The following is a 19,507-nucleotide window of genomic DNA, read 5'->3' as shown; positions in this document are numbered from 1 at the left end:
AAGTTACAAGACTTTCTCATTAAGATAGATTTGGAAACTGGTCTCAGAGTTCATTACCTATGCTTTATAGTTCTTTGTATTTATTACTGGCTTATTAAGCAGTCTGGATTCAATCAGGTATAAATATTAAACATCATATGTTATCTTTGCCACTGGTCAGCTATGCTTCTGTATTTCATTGATTCTAAGATGCACATTTTATAAAACATATTTTAGTGTTGCCTAAGTCAGGATGCATCTTGAAACCAACAAGTATGTTTAAGTTAATAAAGCTAAGAATATTTAATTTCCTCTTTCCATCTTTTAACAATATATATGGCAGGCCCCACAACTTCCTAGTAACTTTTGAGTAAAAACAACCCAAAGTTCGTTTCAGGCCAGTTGAATACTTTCATGTCTAGTTTAACTCTTTCACCTCTTCTTTATCTTTAGTACCCATCAGGACTTTGCCTGTGACATCTGCAGAATGGAGCACATATTTCTTTTCTACTTATCTTTGTCTGTATTTGCATTTTACACAAAGGCAGAGAGATATGTTTTATCAAGTACTACATATTTCTTTTCTCAATGCCTAAATTTTCAAAATACAAAATGGCAGAATGCAAAAATGTTTCCTGGTCAGGTCCTAGGGGAACTCTTCTCCCTCCCTATACTTCTTCTGTTGGGGTTAGAAAGAGGAATAGGATGTATGCTATGTTGGTGTATCTTTAATTATAACCAAGTGTGTTTACTTTATACCATTTATTGAATGTTTGCTTAATTAATATGCTTAGTTCTCATGGCAACACTTTAAAGTATTATTATCTCCGTATTAGAGAGATGAGATCATTGCTAGAACTAGGATTTAACCATGTTTCTTGGCCACTAGGAAAAATATTTTCTTAAAACACCATATTAAAGAACTACAGTGTTGGCATTGATCATTGATACATAGGTATAGATGCACTGGGTGTAACTAAGATGACCAGGAAAGTTAAGGTTCTAGTGCTCAAAGTGAGAAAAACTTTCAAAGCAGCACCACCTCCCACGTTGGTCAATTTGCCAGTGGTAAGACTTGTCTTTGTCTGTATTTGCATTTTACCCAAACACAGTACCACATATTTCTTTCCTCAATGCCTAAACTAAATTTTCTTTTCTTTTTTTTAGATGGAGTCTAACTCTGTTGCCCAGGCTAGAATGCAGTGGCATGGTCTTGGCTCACCGTAACTCCGCCTCCTGGGTCCAAGCGATTCTTGTGCCTCAGCCTCCTGAGTAGCTGGGATTTTGGTGACATACCACCACACCCAGCTAATTTTTGTATTTTTAATAGAGACGGGGTTTCACCATGTTGGCCAGGCTGGTCTCGTACTCCCAACTTCAAATGATCTGCTTGCCTTGGCCTCCTAAAGTGCTGGGATTATAGGTGTGAGCCGCCACACCCAGCCCTCAATGCCTAAATTTTCAAAAGACAAAATGACAGAATGCAAAAAATGTATTTCTAGATCAAATCTTAGAGATGTAGAAGTAGTCTCTCCTTTGTGCCCCTATATTTTCATTCATTGATAAGGATGCGTATACAATTTTGTAATTACTAGAGTTAAGTAATTTGGTAATTTATTTAACTGGTAAACACATCTACTGTCATCATTCTTTGCCTGTGCAACAGCACACGCTTCTCCACCATTCTCCCAATTCTTACTCTTGCCAACCCCCAATGTGTTGACCACGCCACAGCTTCATGTGTAAATCTTATCATTCATTCTTCTATTTATTCATTTAACATGTATCACATATGGCAACCATTATATTAAGTACTGCCTAGGCCTCATGGTCTATCATCTGGAACAGTGGTCCCCGACCTTTTTGGCACGGGGGACCAGTTTCATGGAAGACAATTTTTTCATGGGCTGGGTCAGGGGATAGTTTTCAGATGAAACTACCCCACCTCAGATCATCAGGCATCAGTTAGATTCTCATAAGGGGCATGCAACATAGTTCCCTTTCATGTGCAGTTCAGAATAGGGTTTGCACTCCTAAGTGAATCTAATGCCACCGCTGATCTGACAGGAGGTGGAGCTCAGGCAGTAATGCGCAATGGCTTGCAGCTCACCTCCTGCTGTGTGGCCTGATTCCTAATAGGCCACAGATGGATACCAGTCCACAGCCCTGGGGTTGGAGACCCCTTATCTAGAGGACAGGCTTGTGTTCTTGGCGGGGAGTTGGATATGAATATACAAATATATCCCAGAATTTGGAGAAAACAAACAAGGTTCTGAGACAGAAAGTAACTTAGAGAGGCTTCTTTTATGTAGGATGGTCAGGGAAACTCCATTGAGGAAGTGACATTTGCTGTTACCAGAAGGAAGTTATGTAGAGTGGTTGGTGGGGGTGGAACCAGAAAAGCATCTTGGGAAGAATGAACAGCTAAAGCCCTGAAATAGGAAAGAGCATGACATTTCTAGGAACAGAAAAAAATCAGTGTGGCCAGAGCATAATGTGAACCAGGTGGAAGTGTATTAAATGGGTTGAGAAATAATACAGAGGTTGGATTTTATTAAAAATGCAAATAAGAAAAATACTGATAGATTTTAAGTAGGGACTTATCCCAGCTTGATTTGTATGGACAGAAATCGATTTGATTTCTCTTTGGAGGAAATACTGAAGGAAGATAAGGTGGAGGCTTGGAAGTTAGTTAAAAGCCTGAGCAGTGATGATGGTTTGATTCTAAGTGGTACAATTGTAAACAGAACACAAGTTAGATGGTGGAGAGAGTATGAATGGGATTTGTTAATGATTTAGTAGTTGTAACAGAAAAGAAGAAATAAAAAATAAAAATTAGGCTTCTGTTGCAAGTTACTGTGTGTATACTGGTGCATTTACAAATATAAATAAGATTGAGAATTGGGATGGAAGAAAGGATGGGTCAAGACTTCTATGTTCTGTTGAGTTGGCTCTGAGACAATCTAGTAGACTAGTTAAGAATGCGGTAGCAAAATGTGAATCTAGAGATCTCAAATATATCATAGATCTGATTGGAAATATAAATTCGTTTGTTATTCCCATGAAGGGGCTCACGCAGAAAGAGAGAGGTGGGTACAGAATTGAGCTTGTAATGTATCTTAGTAGTACTTAAAAGTTAGGTAGAGACTGGGCAAGGTAGCCCACATGTCTGTAATCCCAGCACTTTGGGAGGCTGAGGCAGGTGGATTTCTTGAGTCCAAGAGTTCGAGACCAGCCTGGGCAACATGGCAAAACTCCGTTTCTACAAAAAATTGAGCTGGGCATGTTGGTGTACGCCTATAGTCCCAACTTCTCAGGAGGCTGAGGTGGGAGGATCGCTTGAGCACTGGAGGTAGAAGCCGCAGTGAGCCCTGATTGCACCACTGCACTCCAGCCCGGGTGACAGAGCGAGACCCTGGTTAAAAAAAAAAAAAAAAAAAAAAAAAGTCGTCTGGGTGCGGTGGCTCACGCCTGTAACCCTAGCACTTTGGGAGGCCGAGGTGGACGGATTGCCTGAGCTCAGGAGTTCGAGACCAGCCTGGGCAACATGGTGAAACCCCATCTTTACTAAAATACAAAAAGTTAGCTGGGCATGGTGGTGCGTGCCAGTAGCCCCAGCTTCTGGGGAGGCTGAGGCGGAAGAATCACTTGAACCCAGCAGGCGGAAGTTGCAGTGAGCTGAGATCGTGCCACTGCAATCCAGCCTGGGCGACAGAGCTGAGACTCTGTCTCAAAGAGACAAAAAAGGTAGACAGAGGAAGAGGACCCAATATGGCAACTGTTGAGGAAAAGCCAATAAGGGTTAAGGAAATTTAAATTTGTAGGTAATGATGTTTTAGAAGCTGACAAACATAATGGTTAGAGAAGGAAAGATTTTGTTTAATGCTACTAAGAAGTCACGTAATATGAGGGTAGAGAAACAAATGATGGTATAAAATCTGGCAACATGGAGATGATTGGTAAGAAAATTCAAGAACAATATTTATAATGCTTCATGACTTCCTCATAGCTCTTAGGGTAAATACATATTCTTGGAACCTGCAAGCCTGGCAAGATTTGGCCATCATCTCCCTCTGAAACCTCCTTATTTTCCAGGCTCTGCTTCTTTCTACATCAGCCTCACATCTCTTCCTGTTCCTTGAACACAATCTCCTCCTTTAAATGTATTATTTCTGCCTAGAATCCTTTCCTTCTCCTCATACTCATTTAACTTATTTTCTTCAGGTCTAGCTCCATTGCTTTTTATTCCAGGAAAACTTTCCAACCTCCAGAATAGACCAAATATCCTATTATATGCTTAAATCACAGTGTGGAAGTATTGCCTTTGTGATGAAAGTGTCATGATGATTGGATAATTAATTATTGTGTCTTCCACTGAAGTGTAGATAGGGAAGAAAGCATGACTGTTTTTGCTCACCATTTTTTTCCTCATGTCAGGTAAAATGACTGGATTACATTGGGAACTTGCTCTGTATTTGTTGAATGAATGAGTGAATGAATGCATGAACAAATGTGTAACATCTGCCTCTGTAGTTAACTTGTAATCTGTTTCTGTCTTTATATAACCTCTACTGTATGTAGCCTTAAAAATCTGGAAAATGACTTCATTGATTTAAGTAAATATTAAGTTTTTAAGCTTTTAAAAATCTATTGTAAGTTGATTAACTATGATTATTTTGAAATTTTCTTCATCAAAGTTTGAGATGACTTTGGATACATACTGTTTTCAGCTACTCAACAAGTGCCATTATATTTACTATGTATGAAATCTGGTGTTACTTCCTGCCCATTTCCTAGACTCAGATGTTCTTTGCAAAATACCCATTTATCAGCAACCAGCCCACCCTCCCTCTGGGAATCAGTGAGAGTGGATCACATCAGTATGTCATAAATACTCCTCCTGTTTTCTTTGAGAGTTTTCTGCTGATGCAAGCGGAAGGCTTGGATGCCAGGCCTGTATGTGATACAGCAGAAATTTCCCCAGATGCCCTGTGGAAAGACAAGCTGCTATCCAGAGTCCTTCCTGGATGTCTGGCTTAGTGTAGTATACCATCAAGGGCAACCTGGCTCTGTCTCCTAACAAGCTGCTAGGGTGTTCCCTCTTGCCTACCCTCCTGACAGCCTGGACCTCAGGCTAACAAACCTCTGGGTTGCCACTGTCTCCATTCTGAGCCATCAGAATTGTATATACATTCATCTGCTGATGTCTCTGTATTTCAAGCTCTATGTCTTTACGCCTTTATAATATACAGTACAGGTTTTGCTACTTAAAATTCTAATTTTCCTATAGACACTAAACTCAATTTTAACACAATGAATATGTTAAAACATTATATATGTGTTGGATTAACACATATAATGCAACTCATTTGTTGCTAATCTATCTTGGATTCCTTGGGTAGAATCTGTCTTATCACCTGTCTGAAATGGAATTGAATCTCCTAACTTCTTACTGTTTTTTTAAAGCCACAAATCCCTTTTAAAATGTCTGTTTAAGGCTGCTAAACTTACATTGTTATAGAGTATATTTTATATATTTTTCTTCCTTTTAAAAGATCATATACACTTTTCTCCTGGCCTCTAATTTTGCCAAATATTCTGCCATAACAGCAAGCTCACAGAACACAAGTATTTGCTTAAAGATATTTAAAGCTAACCCCCAAAGAGTTTTCTGTTGCAAATGTATTTTAAGACATAGGCTGAGGAGCTGAGTATTCAAATCCATGAGTTCTGACACTGATGTTTTATTAGGCCTACCCACATGAAAATTAGTGCTTACTTGCACAGCTATCTTATTTAAAAATACATTTGCAAAAAGAGAATAATTTCATTTTCACTGATTCAAAGGTCTGTCTTTTAGAGTATTATAAACTTACATAGGACAAACAGATTGGTAAAAGGGATGAGAAAAACAAAGGGCAATAGTAAGGTGAGTAAGGAAAGCAAAATGAAACTTGGAGACGGGTTCTAAATGTAGCTTGTCTACATTCTAGCTGAAAGATCTGAGACAACTCAACTAACCTCTCTGAACATCGCAGATAAAATGGGGAATAATAACATTATCTAGCTCAAGGGTATCGTACAAATTATACAATATATGTAAAGTGCAAAGCATAGTTCCTGCACATAGTAAGCGCTCCATAAGTTAAATATAATAATAATCATAGTAAAATAATATTCTTAACTACAATCTTATTAAAAGGTTATTACCTAGAGTTTAAGCTGTGGGGTTATTTCCATTTGCACAAAATGTGATAGAAATTTGGCTCTGTAGTTCCTAGCAGCCAATGTAAGAGTAAAACAAAAAAGTTTGTAAATATCAAAAGATTTATTTACTTAAATACAAGAACCCTACAATAATGCTTCCCAACTAGGGTTTGCAGAATTACCACAAGGGCTCTGTCTGTCTAAAAGTCCCCCAAGCATTATCTATTGTTCAAATAAATGAGTTGCACATGTGTGTACTTTTATTTTTAAAGGCATATAGATACTGTATTAATAAAACCAATTCATCTAATTGTATTGTTTAATTTATACTTTTTGCCAGTAAGCATATTCTTAATAGATGGACTGAACTAAGAACATCAGAATTGTGAAGAGCATTGTGTATTAATTCATTGTCTTATTTGTTAAAAAAGTTGAAAAAGTATTCCTGAGAAAAAGGAAACAAGTTAACTTTTGTTAAAGATATCTCTTGTTTTTCACTGTCCTTTCCCTCATCAGTAGCGCCAAGAACATCTTAAGTCACAGAAACATTAGTTTTTGGAAGCAGGGTTTGCTGTAACTATAGTAGAAATGACATTCTGATTCCACTCCTAGCTTCACAAGGATATCTGTGAAAGATTTGGGGTAAAACTGTTAAGCTGTCCGAAAATGCTTTTGCATAAGAAATGGGTTTTACTGCTAAAACTGTCATATTGCTGAGTTTTGAATGCCCTAATGGTAAATGATACTGGGTTGCCAAAAATAACCAGATTGGTAGTTTTTTCATTCATTTGGCCATCTCAGTAAGTCAAATATTGATACTTTCTACTAAGTCATCTTGCCAACCCCCATTTTGTTACACTTATGCTGAATCTGTTTCTCATCTCTTAAGTAAGAAAATTATTGATTATTTTGTGGGGATTTAATTTTAAAAAAATGGTAATGGATACTGTAAAGAGCATTATTTGGATGGTTTAAAAACATCTTCCTTGATGGGAAAATCTTTTAAAAGGCTTTCTAACTTGGTGTAATTACTTGAATTAAGGAAGTGCAATGCCATTCAACTGACTTAGAACAACTTTTTTGACTTCCTGCAAAGAGGACCCTTACAGTATTTTTGGAGAAGTTAGTAAAACCGAATCTGACATCATCACCTAGCAGTTCATGCAGCTAGCAAGTGGTTTGTTCTTAGGGTAACAGAGGAGGAAATTGTTCCTTGTCTGATAAGACAACAGTGGAGAGTATGCATTTATTTATCTACTTTTACATTTTTGATTCGTTTTTACATAGAAAAACTTCTACAGAGATAACAATTATTTTGCTTTTCAGAAGGACGCATGCTGTTTCTTAGGGACACGGCTGACTTCCAGATATGACCATGTATTTGTGGCTTAAACTCTTGGCATTTGGCTTTGCCTTTCTGGACACAGAAGTATTTGTGACAGGTAAGTACAAGGATATTAATATTTTTTAAATTATGTTTTCTCTTTTGGAGGAATGTTTGAAATAGACATAAAAATAATTTAAGTGTGTTGGTAACTGGAAGTGAGAAGCCTGCTGTAAACCATCAAGACTGTTGTCTCAGGGAGACATAGCTAGTTGTGTGACAGAATACATCATTTCTGTTTAAAAAGACATAAATGTTTGGGGACAAAAAATACAATTTTAAAAGGAAAGCATTGTCTATCTGCATCTTTATTTACAACTCTTCAAAGATATTACAAAAGCAACATTATTACTTAACTTCCAAAGTGACAATAACACACATTTATAAAAGCCTGAGAATTTTTTAATGATAAAATAAGTGAGTTTTTATTCTTTTAACAAATTTGGTCTTTTAAAAAGTCATAAAACAGCTTTGGTTGTATGTAAGCCACTCCCTCTTTTCAGACCTGAAGTTTGCTTCCTCAAATTTTGAGTTTAATTGACATATTTTATTGAATACTTGGGTATATAATAGTTCAAAAATATATTGAGATATTTAGTAAAATATTAACTTTCTGCAATTTTTATCACAGAATGTATTTTAAATCAAGTTTTTAGTTTCTTGTTAATAGTTTTAATACATTTTTGCTTTAGAAATTCTTGTGGAGCCACCGCCCTTCCTGGGTCGTGGGTAAATATTACAGCCTTGATGAGATAGAAATATGTAAACTCTTAAAAATCATGCAAATGCTGTATTCCGTAGGAAAATGCAACTAGTTGGACTTCCAGTGCCCATTAAAGTTTGAAATCTTTGCACATTTATGGTCTATTCAATGGATGGTTCTTGAGCGGTGTCAATATGAATCATGAGTATGTTTCAATAGATTATAGAATGTAACTAATAATTAATATTTAATATTTCTCTTTATGATGTAGTATCTAAAAGGACATTGAAAATAAAATTTTTGTAGAAATTCCAAAAAGTATAAAAAGTATTTTAAAACAACTTGCTTATTACAATTCACTTTGAAGTCTTTTTTTGACTTTTACCGTTCTCCTTTCCTCTGAAAGTCAGGGAAGTAGCTACCTCTTGAGCATGTTACATTGACAATTTCTATTTGGAGTAATGTAAGAGAGAGGAAAGAAAAACAACATAAGATTTTTGTTGTTGTTGTTGTTGTTGTGGCTGTTTTGCTTTTTATTGCAAAGGTGAATTTTTAAAAAATCTATATAGATGCAGCATTTGTCTTAGTACAGAAAATATTTATCAAGTTACCATCCCTTTAAAGCTTATGATAATAAAAAGTAAATTATAAAGAATAATAATTTCCATGAAGTGATATATGTATATTGTCACAAATCAGAACAGATTTTCATTTAAAATTCCCGCTCAGGAAATGTCGAAAAGCATTTTTAAATGATCATAAAGAAATACTGAGACATTTTGTAAGCCAGAATATTTTTATTCTCTTCATATTCATTTAACTTCTATTATTTTCTTCAGGTCTAGTTCCATTGCTTTTTATTCCAGGCAAACTTCCCAACCTCCCAAATAGACCAAATATCCTATTATATGCTTAAATCAGAGTGTGAAATATTTCCTTTGTGAATAAAAATTCAATTCATTCTATTACAGGATTTTTTTTTAACCATAAGACACATCTTTGAATTTGTAATTTAAATAAGAATATGATGGGGTCTAGAAACCTTTATATCAACTTTGCTGAATAATTTATACCATAGCAAATAAATGGATATACATAAATTTATTTTGAAAACTCAAGTTTATCTTCAGTTGTTCACATAAATATTGAGAGCAAACATTTTTCTAAAAGACATTTGTAGACTCCCTGAGATATATGCTTATTTGTGGAAAAACATATACAGATATAATCATTTGTATCTGCAAATGTTGTTTATAATCCTTTCAAGTTGCAAGAAACATTTTGTGATTTGATGTATAATTTGGAAAATTCTTAACGCTTTAAATTATTTATTTTTCTTTTTTAGCAACAAATGAGTTGGTTTCTATGTTTCATTTTAACGTGTTAAAATTAGTTTAGTGCCTACAGGAAATAATAAACTTTTGGGGAACAAAATTTATATTGTATGCTGTAAAGGCATAAAGAAATAGAGCCAAATGTAGAGAGCCATCAATGGTAACTCTATGCACAATTCAAATATTTTATTTAATCTCTAAAATGCACACACGGACAAAATTAATCTTTGCCAGGGCAACAACCAGGCAGGTTTCAGTTTTACTCAAGACTTCCTAATCCTCTTGCTCTGTGCCTCTTTGCCATGGCAACCGGAAGCCAAACTTTGTTTAAAATTTCTAAATAATGTTAGGGGACAATGATGGTTTTAAGAAGGCAGGTGAGGGTGAGTGTTCTCTGTTTCTAATAAAGTTGTAATGCCAGGCAGATCTACCACACCATAGCATGGCAGTTAGGAGTATATGAGTTATGCTATGTGAGGTATATGATGAGTTTTGTTATGAGTCATAACAGTTAAGACTCATTTCCTGGACATAATTATTCATTTTTCCATCTGTATTAAAAATATATATCTCATGTTATAAACATGGACTGTGCCCTGCACATCACAGACATTCAATGAAAATTTTTTAATTGAATTTGGTAAGCAGTCCTATTAAGTTCTAAATACGCCATAATTTAGAGATTTGGGAATGTGAGTAGAATTACTTATTAATTGGAAAAAAATGTGCTACTAAAAACCTGCCTGTGACCCTTACCATTGCTTAAGTTTGAAATGTACTTTGTTACAGGAAAGACTAGGGGCTGGGGCCTATACTATCTTTTTCTCTTTTGTTCTGTGTAACTAAGTATAGGGGCAGAGTAGTTAGCTTGAACTTAGTTCTTTCTTTGTTCTGGACTATTTGCTATCCTCTCACCAGTGACAATTAACCAGTATAGAAATATAGATGTTTCTACATTGTTCATATACATGAACATATATTTCTTTATATAGATACTCACACATAAACTAGTTATATATTTGTGGGTTATATATACTAGTCCATCTATCTATCTATCTATCTATCTATCTATCTATCTATCTGTCTACCTATCTATCTATCTATCTATCGGTCTGTCTGTCTGTCTATCTGTCTATCTATCTATCTATCGATCTATCTATCTATCTATCGATTTATCTATCTGTCTGTCTGTCTGTCTGTCTATCGATCTATCTATCTATCTATCTATCTATCTATCTATCTATCTATCTATCATCTATCTATGGATTCTCCATGTTTGTCTATTTGGCATTCCCATGGACTTCAGACCTTCACCTGTGTTGTTCTCTTTTCTCCACTTGGTTACATATCATTGCCTACTATGTGTTGATCACTCTGATTCTCCATCTCTAGACTCATCCCTCAGAAACACGGAACTTACTTCCTTTCCTAAATCCAGACGTTGACATGCTCCCCAAGTCCTGAAATTTTGCTTTGTAACAATCTCTAATAACTTCTTGCTTTGACACCTCCATTGCCATCATCTTAATTCATGGCTTTATTATTTCTCACCTGTAAAATTGTAATAGTTTTTTAATCAGTCTGAAGTCTCATCCTTTTTTTAATGTAATCTAGACCTTAAAAAATAAAATAAAAAGCGAAGGGATACTGATTTCTTCTCATTGCCTTTGTTATAAATTCTAATCTTTTTTGCCAGAGAAACTGGTTCCACTAATGATCTGGGGGCTAGGCCTGGAGCTGGGAAGGGATTTTTTTTTCTTTTTTTTTTTCTTTCTCTCTTTCTTTCTTTCTTTCTTTCTTTCTTTCTTTCTTTCTTTCTTTCTTTCTTTTTCTTCTATGATTGATTAAAAGAAAACAAAAAGGAGGTGGTTTTAACACCCACCTCTATACTTTCTTAAGGTGTTTAAGACTCTAGGCAAAACCTACTTCTTCTATTACGTTCTCTTATGTCACTTTTGCCACAAAATATTTCCACTGAATTGCACACTTTTTGTCACCTTTTCTTGGCATTTTTCAAGTCATTTCAATCTGCTGTTGTTGTGATGATGATTGATGATGATGAAGACATGTGAATTAGTGGATTTATTGACATTGTAACCTACAGGAAATCAGGTATAGGAGACACAAAAGACATAAACGCATAGTTCTCATATCTGATTTTTCACCAGACACTGAATAAATCATTGATTTAAAAAAAATAAAACTGCAGATTGTAGTGACAAAGGAAAGGAAAATTTTCAAAGAGGGAAGTCAAAAAGAGGGAGAATATGAGATAAAAAAATTAACCAGAGGCGAAGTGGGGGGATGAAAGCAGCAGGACTATTTTGTCCAGATTAAATAAGTTGATTTTGGATCTAGATGTTTACAGTCTTGCCTTTTTGTGTGGTTTTTTTTTTTTTTTTTTTTTTTGGTTTGTTTGTTTCTTCTTTGCTCCCTTCCTTACTCTCCTTATCTCACCTCTTGTCTGGAAAGATCCTCCTGACTTCCTAAAAGTTCATAGTTTGAGAATGTTTTTCCTAAATTTTCTTTGATCTGCTCTTTGGACATTCTAGCTAGTGTAATTTGGAGGGTCAATTTTATTTTTCAGATACACATATCCATAGGAGAAAAAGTAAGGAATGGGAGGGAAATACAAATCTAGCAGAGTGATAACACAAACAGATCAAGTCCAGTCATGGCAATTGCTGGTTTGAACACTGATGCTAGTGCTCTGGGATTGCTTGCAAGGGCAGATGGAATATGGTGGACCCTAGGTGTTGCATTATTTGCACACCAAAAGTTTGTAGAGAGCTGGGAATGATTTCTTTTCAGATAGTGTGGTGATGAATGTCAATCTGAGTAGGTAAGGGGCAGAGATTTGTACTGAGGTTGATTCATTCTCTTGGTAAATACACAACGTTCACAAAGACAAGGTTTCATCTTCAGCCTATGTGTGTATATGTCAGCTTGGTGCAGAGAGAGCAATTTTTCATCAGTGCTGACCTTTGATTTTTTTTCTAGACATCTTATAGGTTTATGTAGTTATTTACATAGGAAACAATTAGAATGGAAATTTAACATATCTTCAGTTTAAAATTAATTTCAGTCTAGTCTAAATAGCTTTGTAAGTACTAGACACCCAATCCCATAGCAGTGGCCTTTTACCAAAGGGTTAGTGCTATGACTTTTGTATACGTAAAGACAGCACTTTTTAGGATATGATACACCAGAAAAAAAATATGGCAAGACTTTAGCAATATGATTTGATGTCTATTTCTATATAATACCCAAATATACACGAATAAAAATTATGGTAGTCACTGGATTTTGTGTACATGGCTCTAACCAATATTTATATTAGAAAATATCTAATTATTGTCTAAAATATTTAATCTTCATTCCTGTTTGTATGTCAGTATGCTACTTCAATATCAGTCTGTTAAAAGAGTCTAGGAATGACTACTATAAGCAGAGAATTATATGTTCAGGAATCACAACAAAAAACAAGAACAAATAGAGAAACAAAAGCTTTCCTACTCTTTCATCCAGGACAAGAATAAATACACATAAAGTCAGTATTAGTGAAGTAAACAAGCATCTTCTATATCCATTCATAGTACCTTCAATTGATTAATTTCTTAAAAGACAATCAGCAAAATTATCAGTTTTTATTAGAGTCTTTAGTAGAGACCGAGCTTAAACAAATATATTCTATGGTGCTTAACTCTATAGTATTTAAAGATTCAATATTTATTTCCTCTAAAAATGAGTCAAGTGTCTGAAAGGAAAAAGCCACCTAACTAAAACTTCAGTTTCTACTATACAGGGTATTTATTATAAAACTGTAATTACAATGCAATTATACTGAAGTATAAATGATCATCATTCATTTATTTAAGAAAATAATCAAAATTTGCATACCTGGAAGAAAATCATCCACCCTCCAAAATAAGGATTTGCTAATGTAGGAGTAGAAGGCAAAAGTTGAGGGTAACTCAGGTAACACACTCATGCGTATTAGGATATGAACAGCTGGTATAGCGAACTTGATAGAAATCACTGATAGACAAGAAGACATTCTCTGCATTTTAAATTAAAGTAAAATTTGTCTGTGTGCATTCAAGAGATAGTTTAGAGAAACCTATACAAATAACAATGATGCTAAGAGACAATATCAAAATCACAATAAATATCATGGCAATACAGTGTGGCCACTATATTTTAAACACATCCACTTGATGAAAAATATAATAATTTATTGATAAAAAATATTAAGCATAATAGAAAATGAGGCAGAAACCACTCCAAGCTGAGAAACGTCATGGCATTTGTAGTGATAAATATTTTGAAAATCTAATTCTATGAATCTCGTGATTTTTAGCTAAATCAGTTTTCACCCTTGAGACCCAATTTCCTCATCTATAAAGTGTGGTAAGCATTAAAAGTTATAATATTTGTGAAAATGCTTTGAAATTATGAGATACTCTGAGAAGTTGTAGTTTTTTTCATGTGAGCCCATTAAATCAGAACACATAGCCCTTTAGCATAAACTTGATTCCAAATGATATCTCTTCCTTTCAGACACTGTGAGCAGATAAAGGCATAGTTTAAGGTTAAGTGATAGAAGAATAATCCCTTATAGGCCTTTGAATTCTTTTAACTTTGTATTTTTTATTTCAGAGATTTTTCAGGCTTCTCCAGATTCTGCAGTCTAAATAGTTTGTAAATCCACAGCCTTCTACTTTGCCAGGGATTTCTTAGTGTAAAAATATCCCGAAGTCTCACCTGCCTTCAATCCTTACTGTGTCCATACCCACCATTACCAGGATAATCTTTGTAAAAGGCAGAACTCACCTTTGTCCATTCCTCTTTTAAAGGCTCCAATGGGTAGAAAATATAATGAACCCGTGATTTGATACCAAGTATGTTTTGGCTCAACTTTTATGAAAACAAATATTTAATTAGAATATACCAACATTTATGAGTTTTCCTTAAAGATAAATTTTGGAGGAAAAAAACTCCATTAGACCATTTTAATTCCCTGATGATTATATATATATTCCCTAGTTAAATCCTTGGCAGTTCTTCATTTTAATTTTAATTTTACTGAACTAATGCTTAGTAGCATCACTTTCATTTAATTTTTACAATAACTATTAGATTCATGAATCCATTTTACCCATGTCAAATTCTACTGAATATAGCTTATGCTTGGAATTTTCCTTTGTGATTATTACTTTTCTAAATGTAATTCTTCTTTTCAAACAATACAGATCTAAATTTTCCAAAACTATTTAAATTCTTCTCTTTGGCCAGAAACATTTTCTGTGTGTAGTTTTGGCTACCGCTAGTTTAGTTTTTTTAATAGGTTTTGTGACTCAATGCTACAAAAAATATAATTTATGTAATTTTTCATTTTTGCCAAACTTAAATTGGGCAATATTAACCATTCTCAATTTCCTGTTGTATTGAAATTCCTATCAGTGACATTAATGTGGAGATTGACAGCTCTTTGAGCTAGATTCATTTTGAAATTTTAAGACACTTTTGTTTATTTCTTAGCTAGCCAATAGAAACTTTAGAGACACTTTTAACACTGCTTGATAGCCTAGAATTATTATGTTTTAATTCTCATTCATTTGTATGGTATTCCTCTTATTAGCTTTCACACTTAGTACCAACTTCTTATTCATTATTGGAGCAAAAAGTAAAGAGAAGAATCAATGCAAAAAGTTTAAAATCTTCTCAATGTAAAATGGTGTGTGGGGAAAGTGTCAAATCATCCTACTTTGGTCTTTGTGCATTTAGGAAAAATAAAAGCAATTAGCATTGCACACACATATCTAATTGAATCTCTTCAGATTTGTCTAGCTTTATCTGTAACCACTTTGTGACTCTTTTTGTAACTTGCATTTTTCTAAAAATGTTACCTTGTTTGGTCTTCCTACTGTTGGCCATGCTGTTTTTCCTTCTCTCCACATCTTTTTACCAATGGGGCGAATTATACATTCTATTCAAAGTTTACTTTAAAGATCATGTCCTCTGGACAACCCCCATCCCACTTGTATAACCCTTGCTCTTCAGCCCCTTTCACACCTGCATAGGCGTTCTTCTGCTGTGATGATCCTTTGAATAATTCTCTTGGAGTTCTTTTTACCGGGGTTCTCTTGCAGCAACTGGTGAGCTCAGGTAGGCTACCACTGGGTCTCTGCTTATTTGCCAGTGCCTGCAGGTCCTCAGTACCTGTTTGCTGAACAAATGAATGGTCTGTCAGCTTAACCCAACTCTGTATGTAGAAGGCAATTAATAATTCTTAAAAACAATTTTGATTCTGTCCTTTTATTGTTATTTATGGGAAAAATTTATGGTAAAATTTTCTACATAATAGAAAATTTGGAAAATGTCAAGAGATAGAAGGAAAAAGAAATGCTTAGAGCCCTTGCTAACATTTTGTTTTTCTTTCTCTATCTTTTGATCACATGCTGTATATGAAATTTCATGTTCAAATTTTTCCCAAGTAACCTCGATTATTCTAGACAATTTGAAAAATATAGAAATGAATAGATAAATAAGAATGTCAGGTTTCCAGTTCTCAGGATCTAAAAACTTTCTGAGTATTTCATTTGACTAGGACAACTAGATCTATTCAGTTATTTGTTAACTTATTAGTTCATTTGATAAACAACTATTTTGTGAGTGTTTTCCATGTACTTTGGGCTGAGGACACCTATCCCATGAAGCCTGTATTCTCTATCAGTGGCTTCTTGGAGATGGTGTTTTAAATCTTCCAAAATCTTCATCAGCACCCCAAAACTTCCTCCTCAAAGTAATAATATACCTTGCTACAGATAATTATTGATGTTATCAATGTTTTATAAATTATAAATTTAAAAATCACTATTTTAAGATCTATATATAATATATTAAGTAAAACTTATATTCTTACAAGACTACCTCCAGGTCCCTGTTACAACCAGATTTTCTTTGCAGACTTTTAAATTACAGAAGTTCTGGTGCTGCCACTGAGTTGTATAAATTATTATTAGATATTCAATAAATAAAGTTGTTAGATGTGAAGAGGTACTAGACAATAGTCCTATTTTGTTTTGGTTTGTTTGTTTTGTAGTTTATTCTGAAAAAATGTTTATGTGGAGAGAAAAGGGAAAACATACAGAAATACACAGCACACAAACAAATTCTTACCATTTTTTGGTAGTCTCTCTAATTTTCCAAGGTCACCAGCTAATAGCAAATGAGAGTTTTAGGGGGTGGGGTGAAGGCTGGGGTCTTAATCGGGGTCTATCTGATTCTAGATAGACCTGATTCTAGACTTTCCACTTGGTTATTCAATCTTCTTAGTGGTCAGTTTAATAACCTGGAATTTAAGACATGACTGTGTGATGATGGGCAAATCACAGCAGAACTGAATGGGAGCTGGTAATTTCTCAGAGGTTGTTCGTGTGACATATGCATGTAAGCTCATTCACCTGATTTAGCTACTTACATGAACCATTGTGCACTGAGCTGCTTCTATATCTTTAGCATATTCTATATCTATATAAAATTCACATAAGATTGTCTGACTTTTACAAAAAGCAAAAAGACATCTTTGATTAATTTGTCTTCCCTATGAATACTGATGTGATGTGTTACAATCATCCTGAAAAGGAGGCTAACGAAGGACAGGACTGAGTCTGTCTTGAGGTGAGTGATATGATGGAAAGAATGGATTTTCCCCCACCCAACTCATTTTTGATATTACATAAAGTGAAAAACATTAAATAATTCACCAAAGTATCTAGATTTTTTTTTTGTTTTTGAAGTGCAAGGGAAGTAACTTGACCTTTGTTAAACACTTTGATCATGGAAAACACATAAGGTTCTCATCTTATTCCAGGAAGTGTAGACACTAGATAATCTTCTCATAGTCATCCAAAAAGCATATTAAATAAACCAGGTAAACCCATCCTACACTTTTGTATTCCAGAGACAAGTTAGCTAAACTTTGGGGAGACTAAAACAAAAAAAATTATTGTTTGGTTCATTTGATAAATGTGGATTCCAATCAGATAATTTAGGCCAAATATTCTACTTTGACTTCTTAGACTTAGATTTCCAGATAGTCTGGTTTATAAAATAAGATTTTAACTTATGCTTACTAAACTCTATGTATTTCTACTTTCCAATGACCCATGTTCTTATTTTCTGAATTTACTTATTGATGCTTTAGGTATGATAAGGGTATGTAATGGCTAAGGAAACATAAATGAAGCATAAGACATCAGTTGAGAGTTTTGATGGAAAGGAAGTGGTGATATGAAGGAAACAGATAAACCAAAGAAAAAGGAAAATGTCAGGGAGCTGATAAAAGTAACTTGAAGAAATGTTAGTGCAAATGTTGGATTCAGACAATCGCTACTTTTAAAGTACTTAAAGAAGTCAGTCTTTGAAATCTTGCCCAGATTCCATTCCAATTTCATCATTGGAGACTTCCAATGATGAAAAATTGGGTAAGAATTACCTTCCAAAGCCTCAGTTTCCTCATCTGTAAAATGGAAATAATAACAAGAGATATTAAACGAGATGATTCACTCATCGATCCGTCGATTGTTTATAGAGCCCCTGCTAAGCTAAACACTGTTTTAAGTGCTGACACAGTGGTAAATAAAACAGAAAGTGTGCCTACTTTTATGAAACTGACTTCCTAGTAGTGAGAGATAACAATAAAACAAACAACAAATTGAGATAACTTCAGTTATAGATAAATGCTGTGAAGAAAATTAAGTAGTGTAATATGGTAGAGTGTAATCTGGCCAGAGCCAGATTTAGGGGTGAAAGCACTTTTAGACAGAGGGATCGGGGAAGATCCTTATGAAGAAGAGTCGTTGAGCTACTTGTTGGCTGACAAGAATATGGGGATCTATGTGAGGGAGACTGGCAAGAGTAAAGGTTATCTGGCAAAACCAAACAAATTGGTGGGTTCAAGGCACAGAAAGGTCAGGAACCTGTAGTATGGTGAGTAAGAACTGAGTAGGTTGTGGTGAGGCTAGAAAGATAAGCAGAAGGCAGGTCCCACAGGGCCTTGATGGAAATGGAAAGAGCTTGAATTTTACCTGAAGTATAAAGGGAAGGAACATTTTTAAATTCTTAAGTACAGAATAACCTAATCTTCTTTCTGTGTTGAAGAGATCACTTTGACTGTTATGAAGAGAATAGATTGGAAGTAAGGCAAAGCCTGGAAGCAGTTATGAGGAGACTGAATGGGAGGATGGAGAAAGGGGATAGTGATCTGGACCAAGTGTTGGCAGTGCAGGTGGAAAGAAAGGAAAGACTGACATAGAATTAAGAGAAGTGGCTGCATGGAAAAGACAAAGACATTTTAGAGAATGACTTTTTTTTCCCCATGAGTACTGGGATGGGAAAGAGCCAGATTAGGGGGTCGGCAATCCAGAGTTATGTTTGGGCTGTTATTGATGTCTGATTTTCATTAGATGGTAGAGATGTCAAGAAATCCGTTGGAGATAAGAGGCTGAGGCCCATTCAGTAGGTCTCAACTGGAGACATAAACATAGGAGTCATTGCATTCAGATGGAGCTTAAAGCTAAAGGACTTCATGTGACAGCGTAAATAAACATGTAGAGAGGAGCAGATGACTGGTTTCTGAGCCTTGGGAAACTTCATATTTGGAAGAGACACAAGGAGGAGCTAGGAAAAGATAGTGAGAAGAGGTAGCCAGTGAAAAAAAGTAGAACTATGCTTTGAATGTTGAAAAGGGTTGGCATTACAGTGAGAATTCAGTAAATTCCACATAAAAATCTGAATTTATGTCTCCTCTTGAAAGGTTGATTGTGAATGTGCTATTGATAAATGTCTCTATGAACTTTAATATTGTTACAAAAGTAATTATTAAGGAATTTATAA

General features: G+C 34.8%; 1 protein-coding gene across 4 annotated transcripts in view; it reads left to right on the top strand.

Moving 5' to 3' along the window:
- The first annotated feature begins 7,260 nt into the window (after nucleotides 1–7,260).
- PTPRC (protein tyrosine phosphatase receptor type C) overlaps nucleotides 7,261–19,507 on the top strand; it is a 119,015-nt gene continuing 106,768 nt past the window's right edge. For 3 of the 4 annotated variants that reach the window (XM_054479509.2, XM_054479498.2, XM_054479488.2), the window contains exons 1-2: nucleotides 7,288–7,424; nucleotides 7,513–7,628. In XM_054479509.2, coding sequence (XP_054335484.1) covers nucleotides 7,556–7,628 — 73 coding nt within the window. In that variant the 5' untranslated portion in view covers nucleotides 7,288–7,424; nucleotides 7,513–7,555. Of the gene's footprint in view, nucleotides 7,425–7,512; nucleotides 7,629–19,507 lie in introns of all 4 variants that reach the window. The other variant, XM_054479519.1, reaches the window with a different exon arrangement.

The sequence above is a fragment of the Pongo pygmaeus genome, chromosome 1 (genome assembly GCF_028885625.2).
Source record: "Pongo pygmaeus isolate AG05252 chromosome 1, NHGRI_mPonPyg2-v2.0_pri, whole genome shotgun sequence".
Taxonomy (NCBI): domain Eukaryota; kingdom Metazoa; phylum Chordata; class Mammalia; order Primates; family Hominidae; genus Pongo; species Pongo pygmaeus.
This window is presented reverse-complemented; position numbering and strand designations above follow the sequence as displayed.